Source organism: Pistacia vera, unplaced genomic scaffold (genome assembly GCF_008641045.1).
Source record: "Pistacia vera cultivar Batoury unplaced genomic scaffold, PisVer_v2 Contig446, whole genome shotgun sequence".
Taxonomy (NCBI): domain Eukaryota; kingdom Viridiplantae; phylum Streptophyta; class Magnoliopsida; order Sapindales; family Anacardiaceae; genus Pistacia; species Pistacia vera.
The window spans coordinates 480,568-494,664 of NW_022196275.1; the positions used below are offsets into that span (position 1 = coordinate 480,568).

At 36.4% G+C, this 14,097-nt stretch overlaps 3 protein-coding genes across 4 annotated transcripts; all 3 read left to right on the plus strand.

Annotated features, from left to right (window-relative positions):
- Positions 1 to 224: 224 nt before the first annotated feature.
- LOC116144501 (cytosolic purine 5'-nucleotidase) lies at positions 225 to 5,936 on the plus strand. Of its 2 annotated transcripts, XM_031429941.1 has the most exons (17): positions 230 to 637; positions 731 to 828; positions 916 to 1,035; positions 1,201 to 1,290; positions 1,403 to 1,518; positions 2,053 to 2,149; positions 2,247 to 2,318; positions 2,406 to 2,453; positions 2,535 to 2,612; positions 2,703 to 2,822; positions 3,583 to 3,688; positions 4,002 to 4,165; positions 4,504 to 4,638; positions 5,166 to 5,296; positions 5,403 to 5,465; positions 5,555 to 5,633; positions 5,727 to 5,936. In XM_031429941.1, exons 1-17 carry the CDS (start codon positions 346 to 348, stop codon positions 5,808 to 5,810), a joined length of 1,893 nt encoding a protein of 630 aa, XP_031285801.1. In that variant the 5' UTR covers positions 230 to 345; the 3' UTR covers positions 5,811 to 5,936. The 2 variants fall into 2 exon arrangements, with proteins under 2 accessions (XP_031285802.1, XP_031285801.1); XM_031429942.1 differs by lacking the exons at positions 5,166 to 5,296; positions 5,403 to 5,465; positions 5,555 to 5,633; positions 5,727 to 5,936 and adding an exon at positions 4,913 to 5,154 and having other exon boundaries at positions 225 to 637.
- A 211-nt stretch (positions 5,937 to 6,147) lies between these two features.
- LOC116144481 (G-protein coupled receptor 1) lies at positions 6,148 to 10,146 on the plus strand. Its single transcript, XM_031429918.1, has 9 exons — positions 6,148 to 6,478; positions 6,741 to 6,772; positions 6,886 to 7,055; positions 7,179 to 7,273; positions 7,520 to 7,621; positions 7,736 to 7,780; positions 8,263 to 8,406; positions 8,981 to 9,051; positions 9,569 to 10,146. Exons 1-9 carry the CDS (start codon positions 6,299 to 6,301, stop codon positions 9,672 to 9,674), a joined length of 945 nt encoding a protein of 314 aa, XP_031285778.1. The 5' UTR covers positions 6,148 to 6,298; the 3' UTR covers positions 9,675 to 10,146.
- A 1,218-nt stretch (positions 10,147 to 11,364) lies between these two features.
- LOC116144498 (protein TRIGALACTOSYLDIACYLGLYCEROL 4, chloroplastic) lies at positions 11,365 to 14,019 on the plus strand. Its single transcript, XM_031429938.1, has 5 exons — positions 11,365 to 11,726; positions 11,839 to 12,061; positions 12,152 to 12,509; positions 12,813 to 13,150; positions 13,627 to 14,019. The coding sequence occupies exons 1-5, from the start codon at positions 11,473 to 11,475 to the stop codon at positions 13,816 to 13,818; spliced, it is 1,365 nt and encodes a 454-aa protein (XP_031285798.1). The 5' UTR covers positions 11,365 to 11,472; the 3' UTR covers positions 13,819 to 14,019.
- The last annotated feature ends 78 nt before the right edge of the window (positions 14,020 to 14,097 follow it).

Genomic DNA, 14,097 nt, shown 5'->3' on the forward strand with positions numbered 1-14,097 from the left:
TGTTTCTGCCGTCTAATTTTGAAGTGATCAGAGAGTGATTCATACGTGATGCAGTCATAAGGGACGCGGGAAACTCTGCCAGGCCCAGAAAGCCCAACGGGCTATGGAACCCCAGCCCAGTAAGTCTATTTATTGGATTGATGGATGTTCATAACACAAATGCTGGTAGCAGATTTTGGGACAAAAATATCCTCTAATGACCTAGACGAATCCAATGTTTTATGTTATTAAACTCAAGTCTTTTGGCGAAGACTATATTGAACTCAAGTCGGAAAACAACACTTATAAAGTGAAATATTCCTCAGAGACTTATCCACACTTTTCCGTTTTGTTCACCCAATAAACATGTATTGTTCAGCTGAGATTATGGGCAACTTCAAGTTGTCTAGTCTTTCAATGGCCATCCTCAACTCCAACGGTTTCAGAAACCCAGTTGGTTTTTTCAACGTGGATTCTCTTACTACAACACCAAGAATCCCGGCGACTTCATTAAAGTGTGGTTGCAGTAACAGTAGCAGTAACAGTACCAGTTTTGAAGTGTTTTCAGTTACATCATCTAGTAAGTACGACGTTGATTATCTAGGACAGAGCACAAAAGGGGATTTGAATCTCAAACTCGACCATCTTCAGGCTTTTGGTAATCTTTTTGAGTGACCTTATCTCTTTAAATAGATTATATGCTTCCTTTTAAGTTAATTATGTTAAAAGTTGAGTACTTTGTTTTTATTAGGCCTTGATGGTCAAATAACTTTAGATGGTCCCATTGAGGAAGTTGCTAGGATTGAGGCCGAAGAAGCTGATAATTTGCTTACTGACTTGGGTATCCCGGTACTTTAAACAGATTTGCTTCAATGTATTCCCATTTACATGCTTGTTTGATTCATCATTATTATGATATCTAGTGCTCATCTGCAGAGTCCTTCTTCGGCAAGAAATTCGCCTCGTGGAATATTTTGTAGTAGAACATTGAATCTTCGTTCAATCAGTGCCATTGGCTATGACATGGACTACACCTTGATGCATTATAATGTCACGGTGATAATCTTTCTTATTATGTTAGTTCTAGGTTATACTGAACATATAGTTGGTTTATCATCGGTGTACTATTAGTGTTTGAGTGAATACTGATGATAAATATGTTATAACATAGCAAATAACCCTTTAGTTCAGATGGTCTGACATTAGTCTGTACTTTTCCAGGCTTGGGAAGGTCGTGCTTATGATTACTGTATGGAAAATCTAAAGAACATGGGTTTCCCAGTTGGTGGTCTTGCTTTTGATCCCAATCTAGTGAGCTCTTTATTTTATGCCTGTTGAATTGAGAGTTATGTTCTTTAATAGGCATAAAGTCTTTTGCCTTTGCATTGTTCTAAGCATGTTCTTTTTCTGATATTCTGGTTAGGTAATTAGAGGTCTTGTTATAGACAAGGAGAAAGGCAATTTGGTTAAGGCCGATCGATTTGGTTATGTAAAAAGGGCTATGCATGGCACGAAAATGTTGTCTACTCGAGCTGTCAGGTATTGTTTAAACCATGTCATTTAATTATTGAGATTATGTGGGGGGGGGGGGATCTGAGCAATCCTGAAGGTGAATCGAGTAGTTAAGCTTGTGGTCCTCTGCCACAAGGCATGGGGTTAGATTCCACAAAGCTATTTGCCTTGGAAAAAAAATTTCAAGTTTCATGCTTTCTAAAGATTGAAGGATTTGACGATGATCCCAATTTCAAACTTGACTTCACTAAAAAAATTGAGGGATTTCTGAGTTGTTAAAAAATGTGGAAGGAATTTGAGTTAGTCGTTGGTCAAACTCTCCAATAGTTTATGTGCTTTGCCGTTGCTGCCGCACTTTCTTAGAAAAGCAAAGAAGATCCTAGTTCAGCCCCATATATTGCATCTTCAGCCCCAACGCATACCACTTTGACTCCAATAACTTGCCCTCATTATCCATTGATGTGTTGTTTAATTTTCCTTTTGTTTCAACTATCATCTATTGTCTGTGTCAAATAGTAGTTATATTTTCCATAGTGCTGCTTAACTTTATCTGCATGGAAGTGAGATGTATGGGAGAGAACTAGTGGATTTGAAGCAGAGTCGGTGGGAGTTTCTCAATACACTATTCTCTGTTTCAGAAGCTGTGGCTTATATGCAGGTAGCTTCAGGGGCTTTGGCTTACATCTTTGTAGAGTCCCTTACTAGTTCTATTATTTTTGTCAATCTTTGTTAATGCCATATCACTCTGCTTCCAGATGGTTGATAAATTGGATGAAGGAGCTATATCACCAGACCTTGGTCCACTTGATTATAAAGGTCTTTACAAGGTAATGTGTTGCAGAATATTTAATGAAGTAAACAAACAATGCTGTCAGTTATATGTGTCCTTTTTAACTTTTGACCTGGATTTTCAGGCTGTTGGAAAGGCTCTTTTTAGGGCCCATGTGGAGGGTCAGCTCAAGGTAATACATCCTGATAAATTTATAGTGGACTGTTGAAAATTGTGATCCCCAAGCACTTGTTGAGTTGTGGTATTTGTGCAGAGTGAGATAATGTCTAAGCCTGAACTCTTTGTAGAGCCTGATCCGGAATTACCTTTAGCACTTTTAGATCAAAAGGAGGTATTTCTTAGTAGTTGTTTTCTAGTTTACGTTTTATGAAATATGCAGTTATTGTACAGTTTAGTTATTTACACATTGTCCTTGCATCAGGCCGGTAAAAAACTTCTGCTGATTACAAACTCAGATTACCATTACACAGACAAAATGATGCAGCATTCCTTTAACAGATTCCTGCCAAATGATATGGGCTGGCGAGATCTATTTGACATGGTGAGGGAACGATATTTGAGTATTTCAACTGCATGCCATTTCTGACTTGTTATTGTTTGCTTCAGCCTCAGCTGAAATGATCACTTACGTAAGTTTTTGTTTTTGGGTAACTCGTAATTTTTATAATGAATAAAGAATAGAAACAAAGAGGGGAGAACCCCTACACAAAGAAACTCTTTGCAGCAGCAAAAGAGAAACTAACAAAAGAAATCCCCAAGGGAAAAGGATAGACAATCCTCAAAACACAGCCCACAACCCAGAGCAGACAAAACTGCCACAGTCCAACAAAAGAGAGAAAAACAGCCTACGCACAAAGACAGCAAACAAACCACTCCCCATCACACTCCCAAAGCTCCAGAAGCTGCATCAGGCCTCAAATCAGTTCACAAAGAGAAACCCAGGCAGCCAGCAACAGCCCCATTACCTCCTAACCGCAGGCCAAACCAAGACCAGAAAAAAAAAAAAGCACCCCAGGGACCCCAGCACACATCCAAAACGGCATCAAAAACCCTGGAAAAGAAGCACAAAACTCAGACAGAGTTACGTTTAATAGAATGATCTTGAATGAAACCATCTTCCTTTCTTGACCATCTACAATATTGTTATCGTCAAGTTGTTTTGAAATGGAAAACTCATAAATATTCTGAAGGATTTCCTGCAGCACTGATAACTTTTTCTATTTTTATTTCTTCTAAAAAATAATGGAACTTCCTTTGACATTGATGAGACATTGGAATTACTAATGAGTTCTCAATGTTAGGTGATAGTCTCAGCAAGGAAGCCAGAATTCTTTCAAATGTCACACCCATTGTATGAGGTGGTGACGGGTGAGGGTTTAATGCGTCCATGTTTCAAAGCCCGTAAAGGTGATTTATCCTCAGTCCTTGTTTTTGTCCAATCGGTATTCTATGCTCTAGATTTGCCAACAAATGAGGTAAAAAAATATTTATCCTTATATTCTGGTAAAACACATAACACAGCTAAGATGGTAGGTGTGTTTGTTTTCCCATGCAACCTTGGCATTGTCTAACAGAAGTTCCTGTTTGGGTATTTTTGTTGCGTTTTGTATTTTTTATGCTGGTGACAATATTTATACCAATGATGTGATGACCTTTTTGACATGATTCTACTCTCATATATGCTGATTTCATTTATTGATTCTTTTATTTAATTTTCCAGGGGGCTTGTACTCTGGGGGAAGTGCTCAGATGGTAGAGAGTTCTCTAAATGTCCATGGAGATGAAATATTGTATGTTGGTGACCATATTTACACTGATGTCAGTCAGTCCAAAGTTCATCTGCGATGGCGAACGGCACTGATTTGTCGAGAACTAGAAGATGAGGTTCGAATATTCTATTTTCACTTATGGAATATGATCATAGTTTGAAAGTTTTACATCTAATTTTCTGGAAAGTCATATTTTTTTTCTTCCAATTTAAGATCATTTTAGTGATAGGCCTAGTAAATGGTATGCAAACCAAAAATGTTACTAAAATGCAAAATTGAACCCAAAGCAATGTTCCCTCTGTCCTCATGTATGCATGATGCTACTCTATGTTCTGCTATGTTATTTGTTATAATTTGGAACCCAGCATAATCAAATTTTTGTCTTAGATTTCATTTTCAGCTGATTGATGCTGATTGGGTCTGTTTCTGTGCTATTATATTTTGGAACTGCAGTATAATGCATTAATTGGTAGCCGGGATCATCGAGACAGGCTAATAGAGCTTATAAATCGAAAAGAGGTTGTAGGTGATCTCTTTAACCAACTCCGGCTCGCACTGCAAAGGCGAACTAAAGGGCGTCCTGCACAAGTGAGCTTCTCTTATATGTCTGTTTCTGGCAATATCTGTGGTGTTTCATCTTGGCCCTCCTTTCTATAATGACTATCTAGGATTTGATGGATTGTGCTTGATATACTTTATGAAACAAATAATATGATTTTGATCCGTCAGTTTATTCAAACAAAAACACAATCAACACTACACTTTTCTCTTTTTCCTGTCTACATTTTGAATACAAAATGCCATGCCCTTCATATACATGTACATTCTTTCATGAATTGCTGGTTAACAATGTGGACTGCAGTGTAAATAAAGGAATGGCAGCAGGACAAGCCTATCAAAGTACCCTGTGATTGTACATATATCCACAATTGAGCTATATGCTTGGATTGCCCTTCTCAACCCAAATTTTATCACATGAAACAACTAAAAGGATGCTAAGCCTCATCCCAGAAGATAGGCCTAAAAAATTTTCGTGTACCTGAGTTTAATGATGATTAAGTTAGTGTTGTGAAATGACCATGTTTTTATGGTTTACTTTTCACATGTACTTTCAGACCCTTGCTGCGACTAACATGGACGATCAGGAACTCACAGAAAGTGTTCAAAAGCTACTTATGGTTATGCAAAGGCTAGACGAGAAAATAGCTCCTATGTTAGAAGCGGATGGGGAGCTCTTCAATAAAAGGTAAAACAATGATGAAAACATCAACAGTACAGAACTAATTACCTTGACCTCTCGAAAAGCTACATTTAAGCATAAAATTTGAGCTGCTGTACTCCTTTTGGCTTAGGTGGGGATATCTATCACGTGCAGGACTTTGGGATAAAAGCCATTTGATGAGACAAATTGAGAAGTAGGTGGTTTTGCCTCATGATTTTAAGTGATGGATGTCATAGATTAATTCTAGTCCTATATGAATAGTTGTGTTTGTTTCAAATTCAGGTATGCAGATATATATACGTCTAGGGTGTCGAATTTTCTACATTATACACCCTTCATGTATTTCCACTCACAGGAACAGGTAAATTGAATTGTGAAGTTTCATTTGATTGTTAAAGGGTGTGGCAAGGCATTTGAAGTAAAGTTGTCTAATGTTGTGTTTCTGTTTGTGCAGACGCTTGCTCACGACTCGTATTCATATTATTGTTCAGAGTTCAACGGATCTGCATTTGGGAACGAGAATGGATTTAGCTTGTGATGCAGCAGCATGAGAGTATAATTTAGTGGAAGAATTGATGATGATACTTATAAATATGTGATATGAGTAGATGATTAATAAGTGAAGATTGACATATGATATGGTTTCTCCATTCTGTCTTTTGTAATTGAAAAATTGAAATGAAGAATAATATAACTTTGTTTAGTTCTGTTCAGTTTGTTAAAAGAAATAAACATGGAGTAATATTTATATGAACAGGGAAATTCTATTGAAATATAAAACTCTACAAAAGAAGCTATAAATAGATGGGAATTAAAAATAGTATGAACATAATATGTACGGTCCCATGTTTCCCATAGAAGCGAAAGCAGAAGGGTATCACTGATATTATTTAATATATATCATATTATATTATATAATAATAATACCATCATTCATTAACCATTTAATAGATGACATATACACGCAAGTACAACACCTCCGGCGACTTGACTTGGCGAGTTGGCGTTACTTAGAGCAACCATATTATGGCGGCAGCTACTCTTGCTGGGAGTTTCACGCCTCACGATCGCCGTATTCTCACGGCTGTCAACACTGGAGCATCCACTTTGTCTTTTGTCGGCTCAAGTTTCATTGTCCTTTGCTACTGTTTCTTCAAAGAGCTTCGCAAGTTTTCGTTCAAACTCGTCTTCTACCTCGCTCTCTCTGTACCTCCTCCCTCTCTCTCTCTCTGTCTTTTGCATTCTTTTTTTCCAGATATTTACTGCATCCATGAAATTTCACCTTAGATCTATTGATATTTATTTGTTAATCGATAACTTCATCAATCACTTGATTTGGATCTTACTCTTTTGCAGTTACTAACTACATTTTTCAAGGACATAAAATTATTTAATCTTCAGTATCGATAAAATTGCATTTTGATTGAAATAACCTCCCTCCTTACATTTTCCTTTTTTTCGACTACAGGACATGCTTTGCAGTTTCTTCGGCATAGTAGGGTAATGAGTCTTAAACTTAACTGCAACCAGTTTCTTGTACCCTTTTTATTAAAACTTAGAAGAAAAAAAAAAATCTTCATGTGAAGTGAACAGTTTATCTACTGTTGATGCAGGGATCCGTCCAAAGGATTCTTTTGTTCTGCTCAGGGATATAGCACACATTTCTTTTGTGTGGCATCTTTCCTGTGGACTACTGTCATTGCCTTTACTCTTCATCGTACTGTCGTTAGACACAAAACCGATGTTGAAGATTTAGAAGCCATGTTTCACTTGTATGTTTGGGGTATGTTTTTGGCTGTGGCAAATAATTTTCGACACTATCTGATAACCTTTCTCTTAAATTTTTTTTCAATTCTGGTAACCATGGTTATCTCTGAAGCTGATTTGAGGTTGATACTTCTCACAGGAACTTCACTGGTTATGACTGTCATACGCTCTTTTGGTAATGACCATAGACATTTAGGTGTATTGTGCTGGACACAAACCGGGCGAACTGGAAAGGTAAGTGCAGAGTAGTTTTAGTTACCGCTCTCTTTTTTTCTATTCAGCTTTCTGGATATGGGAATATTGTTGAACCTTTTTCAAATTAGGTAGTCTTCATGTACAAGGACTCATTAGACTTAAGGTGTATGACACTTTTCTTTCAATAATTATACATGAAAGGTTGTGATTGCCAAGAGTGGTTTTGCATTGTGCAGTTTTGATCTCTGATATAATTGACAAGTTTGTTGTTTACTAATTCTGCAGGCAGTTCACTTTATAACTTTTTATGCGCCGCTTTGGAGTGCAATTCTGTACAATGGTTTTACATATTTTCAAGTGATACGCATGTTGAACAACGTAACACGTGTATGTATTCAAGAATCTATTATTTTCCCTTTTTTTTCTTTTTTGGGCAAACTTATGTTGCGAGTCATTCATTAACTGTCAAGGCTGCACTTATCCTGCTGCTGGATATTTCAGATGGCGGTGGGCATGTCAGACCGAGCATATCAATTTGATATGAAGGTATGCAAATTGTTTAACTTAAACGAGATAATTGACATGTTATAGAGATATAAGCATATTAAAATGAAATAGGTTGTGCTAAATTGAATGACTCTGTCTATGTCTGTTATTTCAATTTCTAGAATCCCCATGCCAGTGATATCATGCATACTTGTATAGTGAATGAATCTTGCATGTCTTCAGTTTGTGTCATCAAAGTTCTTGTTCATTCCTTTCACTTGTCTTCAATCTTTTTTCTTCTTTTTTTCCAATTTGTGTTTGTCTTGTTTCTGGTGGATACTGACTTATTATATATATATATATAAGCCTGAGAAACATGGTCATATCTTGAGATTCTAATCTCTCTACTTAAAGTTTTGGTATTCTTACACATGAAGGAAACCATGTTAAAGTAAATATAATGCATGGTCCTCTTACCTTTGTTCGTGATCTCATTTTTGTTTCGTGTGTGTATTTTTTTTTTTTTTTTTTTTTTTTTGTAGGCTTTGAACAGATGGGGATATTATCCACTCATTTTAATAGGATCATGGGCATTTGGCACAATCAACCGGATTCATGATTTCATTGAACCAGGCCACAAAATATTTTGGCTCACATTTCTTGATGTTGGGACAGCTGCACTTATGGTAACTTGCTATGATATACACTCTGATTCTATTTGGTTTATCTTTCATTGATATTCTGTTACATTTCTTGAAGTATGACAGTCTTTATAGTTAGATTTTGTTTGTTAGTGTGTATGCATCTCAATGGCACTAGGATTTTGCCTCAGATTGACTATAAGTCGTGATTTCTTTCTAGTAGAAACAATATTGAGCTGAAGGATGGTATTAGTGAAGGCAAAATCTTTGTTTTACTCAATTGTGTACTTGGATAGGAACGAAGGGGTTCCGGGACATTTTTTGTGTGAAAAAAGTTTTCCTGATCACATTTCACATATTTGTATTGTATCATATTAAATCTGGGAAGGGAACAATGGTTCTTTATTTCACTTATTGTACTCATTTGTGTACTTGACACTGAACCAAGAGGTTCCCGGACATATATTCTATGAATTAAATATGTGATACATAAATAATTGTGGGTTGCATGTAATTCTCTAACGAAACCAATTTTATGACTATTACTGCATGCCATGTAATTTACCATTTTTTGCATATATGGAAACTGATTTTATTTTTTGCTGATTATTTGTTTTAGGGTCTGTTTAACTCAATAGCATATGGGCTTAATGCTTCGGTGCGGCGGGCAATATGTGAAAGACTGGATTTGTGAGTTGCAAATTCTTCTTCATCTTTTTTCCCTTTGGACTAAATCATGTCTCAAGAAATTGTAAAGTCATCTACTGGATTATCATTTAGATGACATTGAAAGCATCTCTATATTGTATTATCTAGACCACTATATGTTAACTTATTTCCCTGCTAGTTTATTAGCGCTTGAAGTATGTCAAGTGTGGTTGACACTATCTCATTGATAGTCTCAAACAGTTCTTAGCTATGTGCAGGGAGTCAGGGACTACCATATTTAATGACCTTTAAGGTGACTACATAGTGTCATAGCTCATTAGTGCCAAAATAAGTGTGCTAGTGTTGTCTTCCATTATCTCACTGATATTGTTTCTAATTGTAGCCTACGATCAATTATCATGATTTATCACTTCATATTTATTTGAAAAGTTGCAATTGGTAATTTTATTTGTCGCTGTTTTATAGTTTTTGGTTATTGCATTTCTTTCTCATTAATCATTTTCATATTTGGTATTCTGACTGAAGAATTTCCTCTTAGGTTCTGGCCTGACAGATTTCGAAGATGGTTACCTAATAGTTCGAGGCTTATAAATCCACAAGAAGAAAATGAACTGGTCTCTTTGAAGATTCAAGATCAGCAATAGCAGTTTGGGTGTTGAATGTGCTTCCTTTGGCAAGAGCTGCATTTTCTTATCAGTTCTTTTGAAAAATTTCGAATGGGAGATGATGACATTGAGAAACAAAAGTGATACAACACCTCACATTCATTCTGAGTCCATATAATACAATATGATTTTTTCATGATTGCAGATGTGATTCATGTGAAGTTTTTCGGCTTTCATTTGTTGAAACTGGTTTGACGGGTAGATGATGATCCATTTTCAAGTGGGCACTTGAGGCTAAACAAGGTGGAGAAGCCTGCTGCAAGACCACCAACAACATTGAGGTTGTATATTTCTCTTGTAGAAAAGATTGTATTGCTCCTAGAGACCCATTTGCTATGTAAACAAGGATTTGTCACCTTATATCTCCAACTTATCTCTTTTTGTATATTGATATCATGAAGATCGGATTCCCAATTTTCTTCTGGAAATGTATTTGTTGTTGTTGTTTTCATCTACTGGTCAACCTAATCATTGCCTGGTTAGAAATATGATAATTGAGGTAGATTTTGAGCTATTTAATTCAGTTTACATCAGCCCAACAAGGGAAGAATTGTTGGAGAATCAATTTAGACATACAAGTAGATGAATAATAATAATCATCCTTAGCTATGATTGAATAAACAAAAATCCCCTTGTGATAAGAGAAATGATAAAAATTTATTTTTTTGGTATTAAAATAAACGGAGAGGGGTAGTTAAGTTAATCTTCATTAACCTACACACTATAAAGTATAAATCCTAATGGTACACTAATGATTAAGTAAATATATGAGAATTTCTGAGGCTCTTTTTTGTATACTCTTTAAAATATTATTCTGGTTTTCTCAATCAAGTTAAACAGAAAATTGATCTTTAGTTCTATTATTCTCAAAATATTATTCTATATTTTTTAATTTCTTTTAAAACCTCTAAATTTGTTAACTTAACTAAACACCCCAAAAAAATTTAAAAACTAACAAAAACACCTCAACAACCCACATTTACCATATTTCGGCCACCATCGTCAGAAGTTGGTCAGAATCTGGTATAATTGTGTACTATCAGCTGAATCTGGCCGGTAGTACGCCAATCCAGCCTTTTTCGACCAGATCTACGGTGGATCTGACTGAAAAATGTCAGATCTACGGCCAAAGATCTGGCCATCAACAGTTAGATCTTTGGTCGTAGCCAATCGTCAACGACAACCAAATGCGGCCAGTAGTCGTGGATCTGGCCTTTCGGAAAAAGCCAGATTAGCACATGACAGACCAGATCTAACTAGTCGTGCATTGATACAGCAACTCTGACGATAGTAGCCGGCTGTTCGTATATAATGGATAGATTAGGAGTATTTTTGTTAATTTTTAATATTTTATTATAGGGGTGTTTAGTAAATAAACAAACATAGAAATATATTTTTGTTAATTTTTAAATCCTACAACGTAATGCCCATCTAATTTTACTTTTTTTTAAACTATTATTCTAAAAATTATTAAAAACCAGACGGAGCCGAAATTTCAAGGAGCCTTTTGTTATTTGATTAGACTTAGAAGTCAGAAGAGGTCGAGAAAAGCCCCAAAATAAAAAAAAAAATTTGCATCAAAACGGCAGCGTTCATGTTCTGAAGGCGAGTTGAAAGCCTTTTCTTGCGTTTCGGTAATTTCAAGAGGAAAGCAAACAAAACGTTTCGCAATCGCAGTAGCAAAGCTTAAACATTAGCCAGGCGATGAGATAAAACTAAACACAAAGAAGAGGAGAGTTATTTATGGGTGATTGAGTGAAATTGAATTGGGTGAAGAATGAAGAAGCTGAGATGGGCAATGGAGGGAGACGTTTGGGAGCTGGACAGGTCCACTCCCAAGACCATCGAAGCCACTGCTCGTCCACTCTCTCTAAACCCACTTCCATTAGGTCTCTCTAGAGGCACCCGACTCTCCCGACCCAAACAAATCGACTTCTTCCAGCGTTTCATGGCCACCCCTTTGGTTCCCTCTTTTTCCGCCCCTAACTTCACTCTTCAGCGTGTCCTCACCATCCCCTTTTCTAATAACTGGTAACCATTTCTTTTTATTCCCCTTTCTCCTCTCACTTCACTATTACTATTCAGTCATTCCATTTTAGTATTATTGTGTTTGATGTTTAGTGTTATTTTAAGTTATATGCAGGTTTACTGCTTTGCTGGGTCAGTTCAATTTGCACAAGTTTGTATCTGCTGTTAAGGATCCAAACTCCAAATCCACTTGGTTGCAAGCACTTCGTGATAAGTCATTGTATGCATTTGGTTTCTGTTCTGAGTTTTTGTTAACACCTGATGATACTCTTCTTGTTAGCTTTGATTCATATGGTCATAATGATACCACTCGGAAAAAAGCTGTCTTTCATCACAAGGCAAGTATTTTTGCGATCATATTTTTCCATAACTACTCGTTAATATGTTAGCCTTTGTCTTAATTTGTTTATTTTTATTTTTGCTCTCAGTTCCCGTATCATGATTTGACGGTGGAGGCTGTTTGGCCTGGACTTTTTGTGGACAAGTCTAGTGACTATTGGGATGTGCCCTTTTCCATGGCTGTTGATTTGGCTTCACTTCCTTCAGATTCGGGTCCAAGTTATCATTTCACAATGCATCATAATGCTGGTTCGCCACACCCGTTTGAGGGTGATGAGAATACCCCTGCAGTTCCACCTTCTTTACATCCTGGTTTCTCTTTGAAAACTGCTTTTTCTTATAAGGCGAATGTCGATATTTGGAGAAGTAAATCCCAGAAGTTGAAGATGGTGCAGCCTTATGACATGTTCCTTTCAGAGCCTCACGTTTCAGCTTCTGGGATCATTGGTAAAATTTTGGCCTCTTTTTCTCTTAGTTTATATGGTTGCACTAATTATGAGCATAATATTACTTGTTTTCTTTAATCCTCATCATGTGAGCTGCACTCTTGGCCTTGATTGTAGAAATTAACATTGCACTTGCATCACGTGAGAGCTTAATTGGAAGGTTTTGTAGACTTGGGGACTAATGTTTTTACTCATTATCAATAACATGCTTATTAATACTTCTATGTACTGTTTTAGCATTCTAGAGGTTTTTTGAATGCATACACAACGATGGTCAGTCCTTAGAAATAATCTTTTTTTACAGGTGCTACTATGACTGCCTCTGTTGGAGAGAATGCAATTAGATCCCAAGTAGAAGGCGATTCAGAGGGATTTAGAGGGTTTCATATGCATGCACCTGCTATAAAATCAACCCTTCTAGCAGATAGTTTTGCATCTTTAGCAATCACAGCCCAACATGGGACCTTCCAGAGACTATTTTCAGATCTTACCCGATTTCATACTCGCTTGGATTTTCCTTCTGGTTCAAAATTTCTTTATGGTGCCACACGCTTAGCACAGGACTTTCTCAATTCCCAACAGCCATGTTTGGATACAATTCAGGCAGTTTGCCCTGATGTCTTTGTTTCTGTTCAGCAACAGGTACCTCCATTTCTTTTAGAATCTCCCATGTTCATATCTCCGTATTGGCAAAATACTTTACTGCTTGGCTAAGGGTAACGTGAAGAAGAGATGGAAACACAAATTAATCAAAATAATTAAATGCATGTTGGTTATGTTACTTTATTTCTGTTTGACTGCACTGTCACAAAATTTAAAGATAAATGTTGCTGGTTGTTGGAGGTTAACTGCAGAATCGCCATCATTGGTTTTGAAAGCTGCTGCCAATTTGTTTTTCAAGCATTTACTCTGTACTTGGTTTTTTAAAATTAGAAAAAAAAAAAAAAAAAAAAAAAAAAAACTTTTTTTATGTCTATATTTTGGTTGTAGATAGTTTTGGATGATTTAATTTATTTTGTTTGACATCAAGTGCTTTAGGTTTACATTTTAGAAAATTCTCCTTTTCTCTCTTTGGCATTTTGGGACAATTGATAAATATTTTCCTGCTCTTCATGCAGATTGCTGGGCCTTTCAGTTTCAGAGTTGATTCGGGAGTTAAAATTGATTTGAAGAATAGAGACATTCGCGCCAATGACTCAGTGTTTGCCATTGAATATGCATTGCAGGTCCTTGGTTCAGCAAAGGCTGTTGCTTGGTATTCCCCAAAGCAACAAGAATTTATGATAGAGCTTAGATTTTTTGAGACATAAAATTGAATTGATCGGTGTCTAATTTCTTGTTCACCATTTGACAACTTCCATGGTACTGGAATGGTTAACTGTGATGGATTCATATTAGGGTTCAGAGCCCTTCAGTTTCTATGACCATATTACTTCTCATAGTGAAAGTTATACTGTGCTGGACTCGAGTAAACCTTAAAAGTGTTATGCAGGTAAACTGTAACAATGAGTTATGGTGGTAATATATTAGAGCTTTGCATTCATGTCTCACCATGTCTCTTGAATAATAACTCAAACCTTTCTACCAGC

Bases quoted from the DNA above. Each gene is read 5' to 3' on its own strand.
- LOC116144501 (XM_031429941.1), top strand. From the start codon at position 346: ATGTATTGTTCAGCTGAGATTATGGGCAACTTCAAGTTGTCTAGTCTT. The intron at 2,319-2,405 runs GTAATGTGTTGC...CTGGATTTTCAG, and splicing joins ATTATAAAGGTCTTTACAAG to GCTGTTGGAAAGGCTCTTTT. The intron at 2,454-2,534 runs GTAATACATCCT...GTATTTGTGCAG, and splicing joins ATGTGGAGGGTCAGCTCAAG to AGTGAGATAATGTCTAAGCC.
- LOC116144481 (XM_031429918.1), top strand. From the start codon at position 6,299: ATGGCGGCAGCTACTCTTGCTGGGAGTTTCACGCCTCACGATCGCCGT. The intron at 6,479-6,740 runs GTACCTCCTCCC...TTTCGACTACAG, and splicing joins TCTTCTACCTCGCTCTCTCT to GACATGCTTTGCAGTTTCTT. The intron at 8,407-8,980 runs GTAACTTGCTAT...TATTTGTTTTAG, and splicing joins TTGGGACAGCTGCACTTATG to GGTCTGTTTAACTCAATAGC.
- LOC116144498 (XM_031429938.1), top strand. From the start codon at position 11,473: ATGAAGAAGCTGAGATGGGCAATGGAGGGAGACGTTTGGGAGCTGGAC. The intron at 11,727-11,838 runs GTAACCATTTCT...AGTTATATGCAG, and splicing joins ATCCCCTTTTCTAATAACTG to GTTTACTGCTTTGCTGGGTC. The intron at 12,062-12,151 runs GCAAGTATTTTT...TTTTGCTCTCAG, and splicing joins AAGCTGTCTTTCATCACAAG to TTCCCGTATCATGATTTGAC.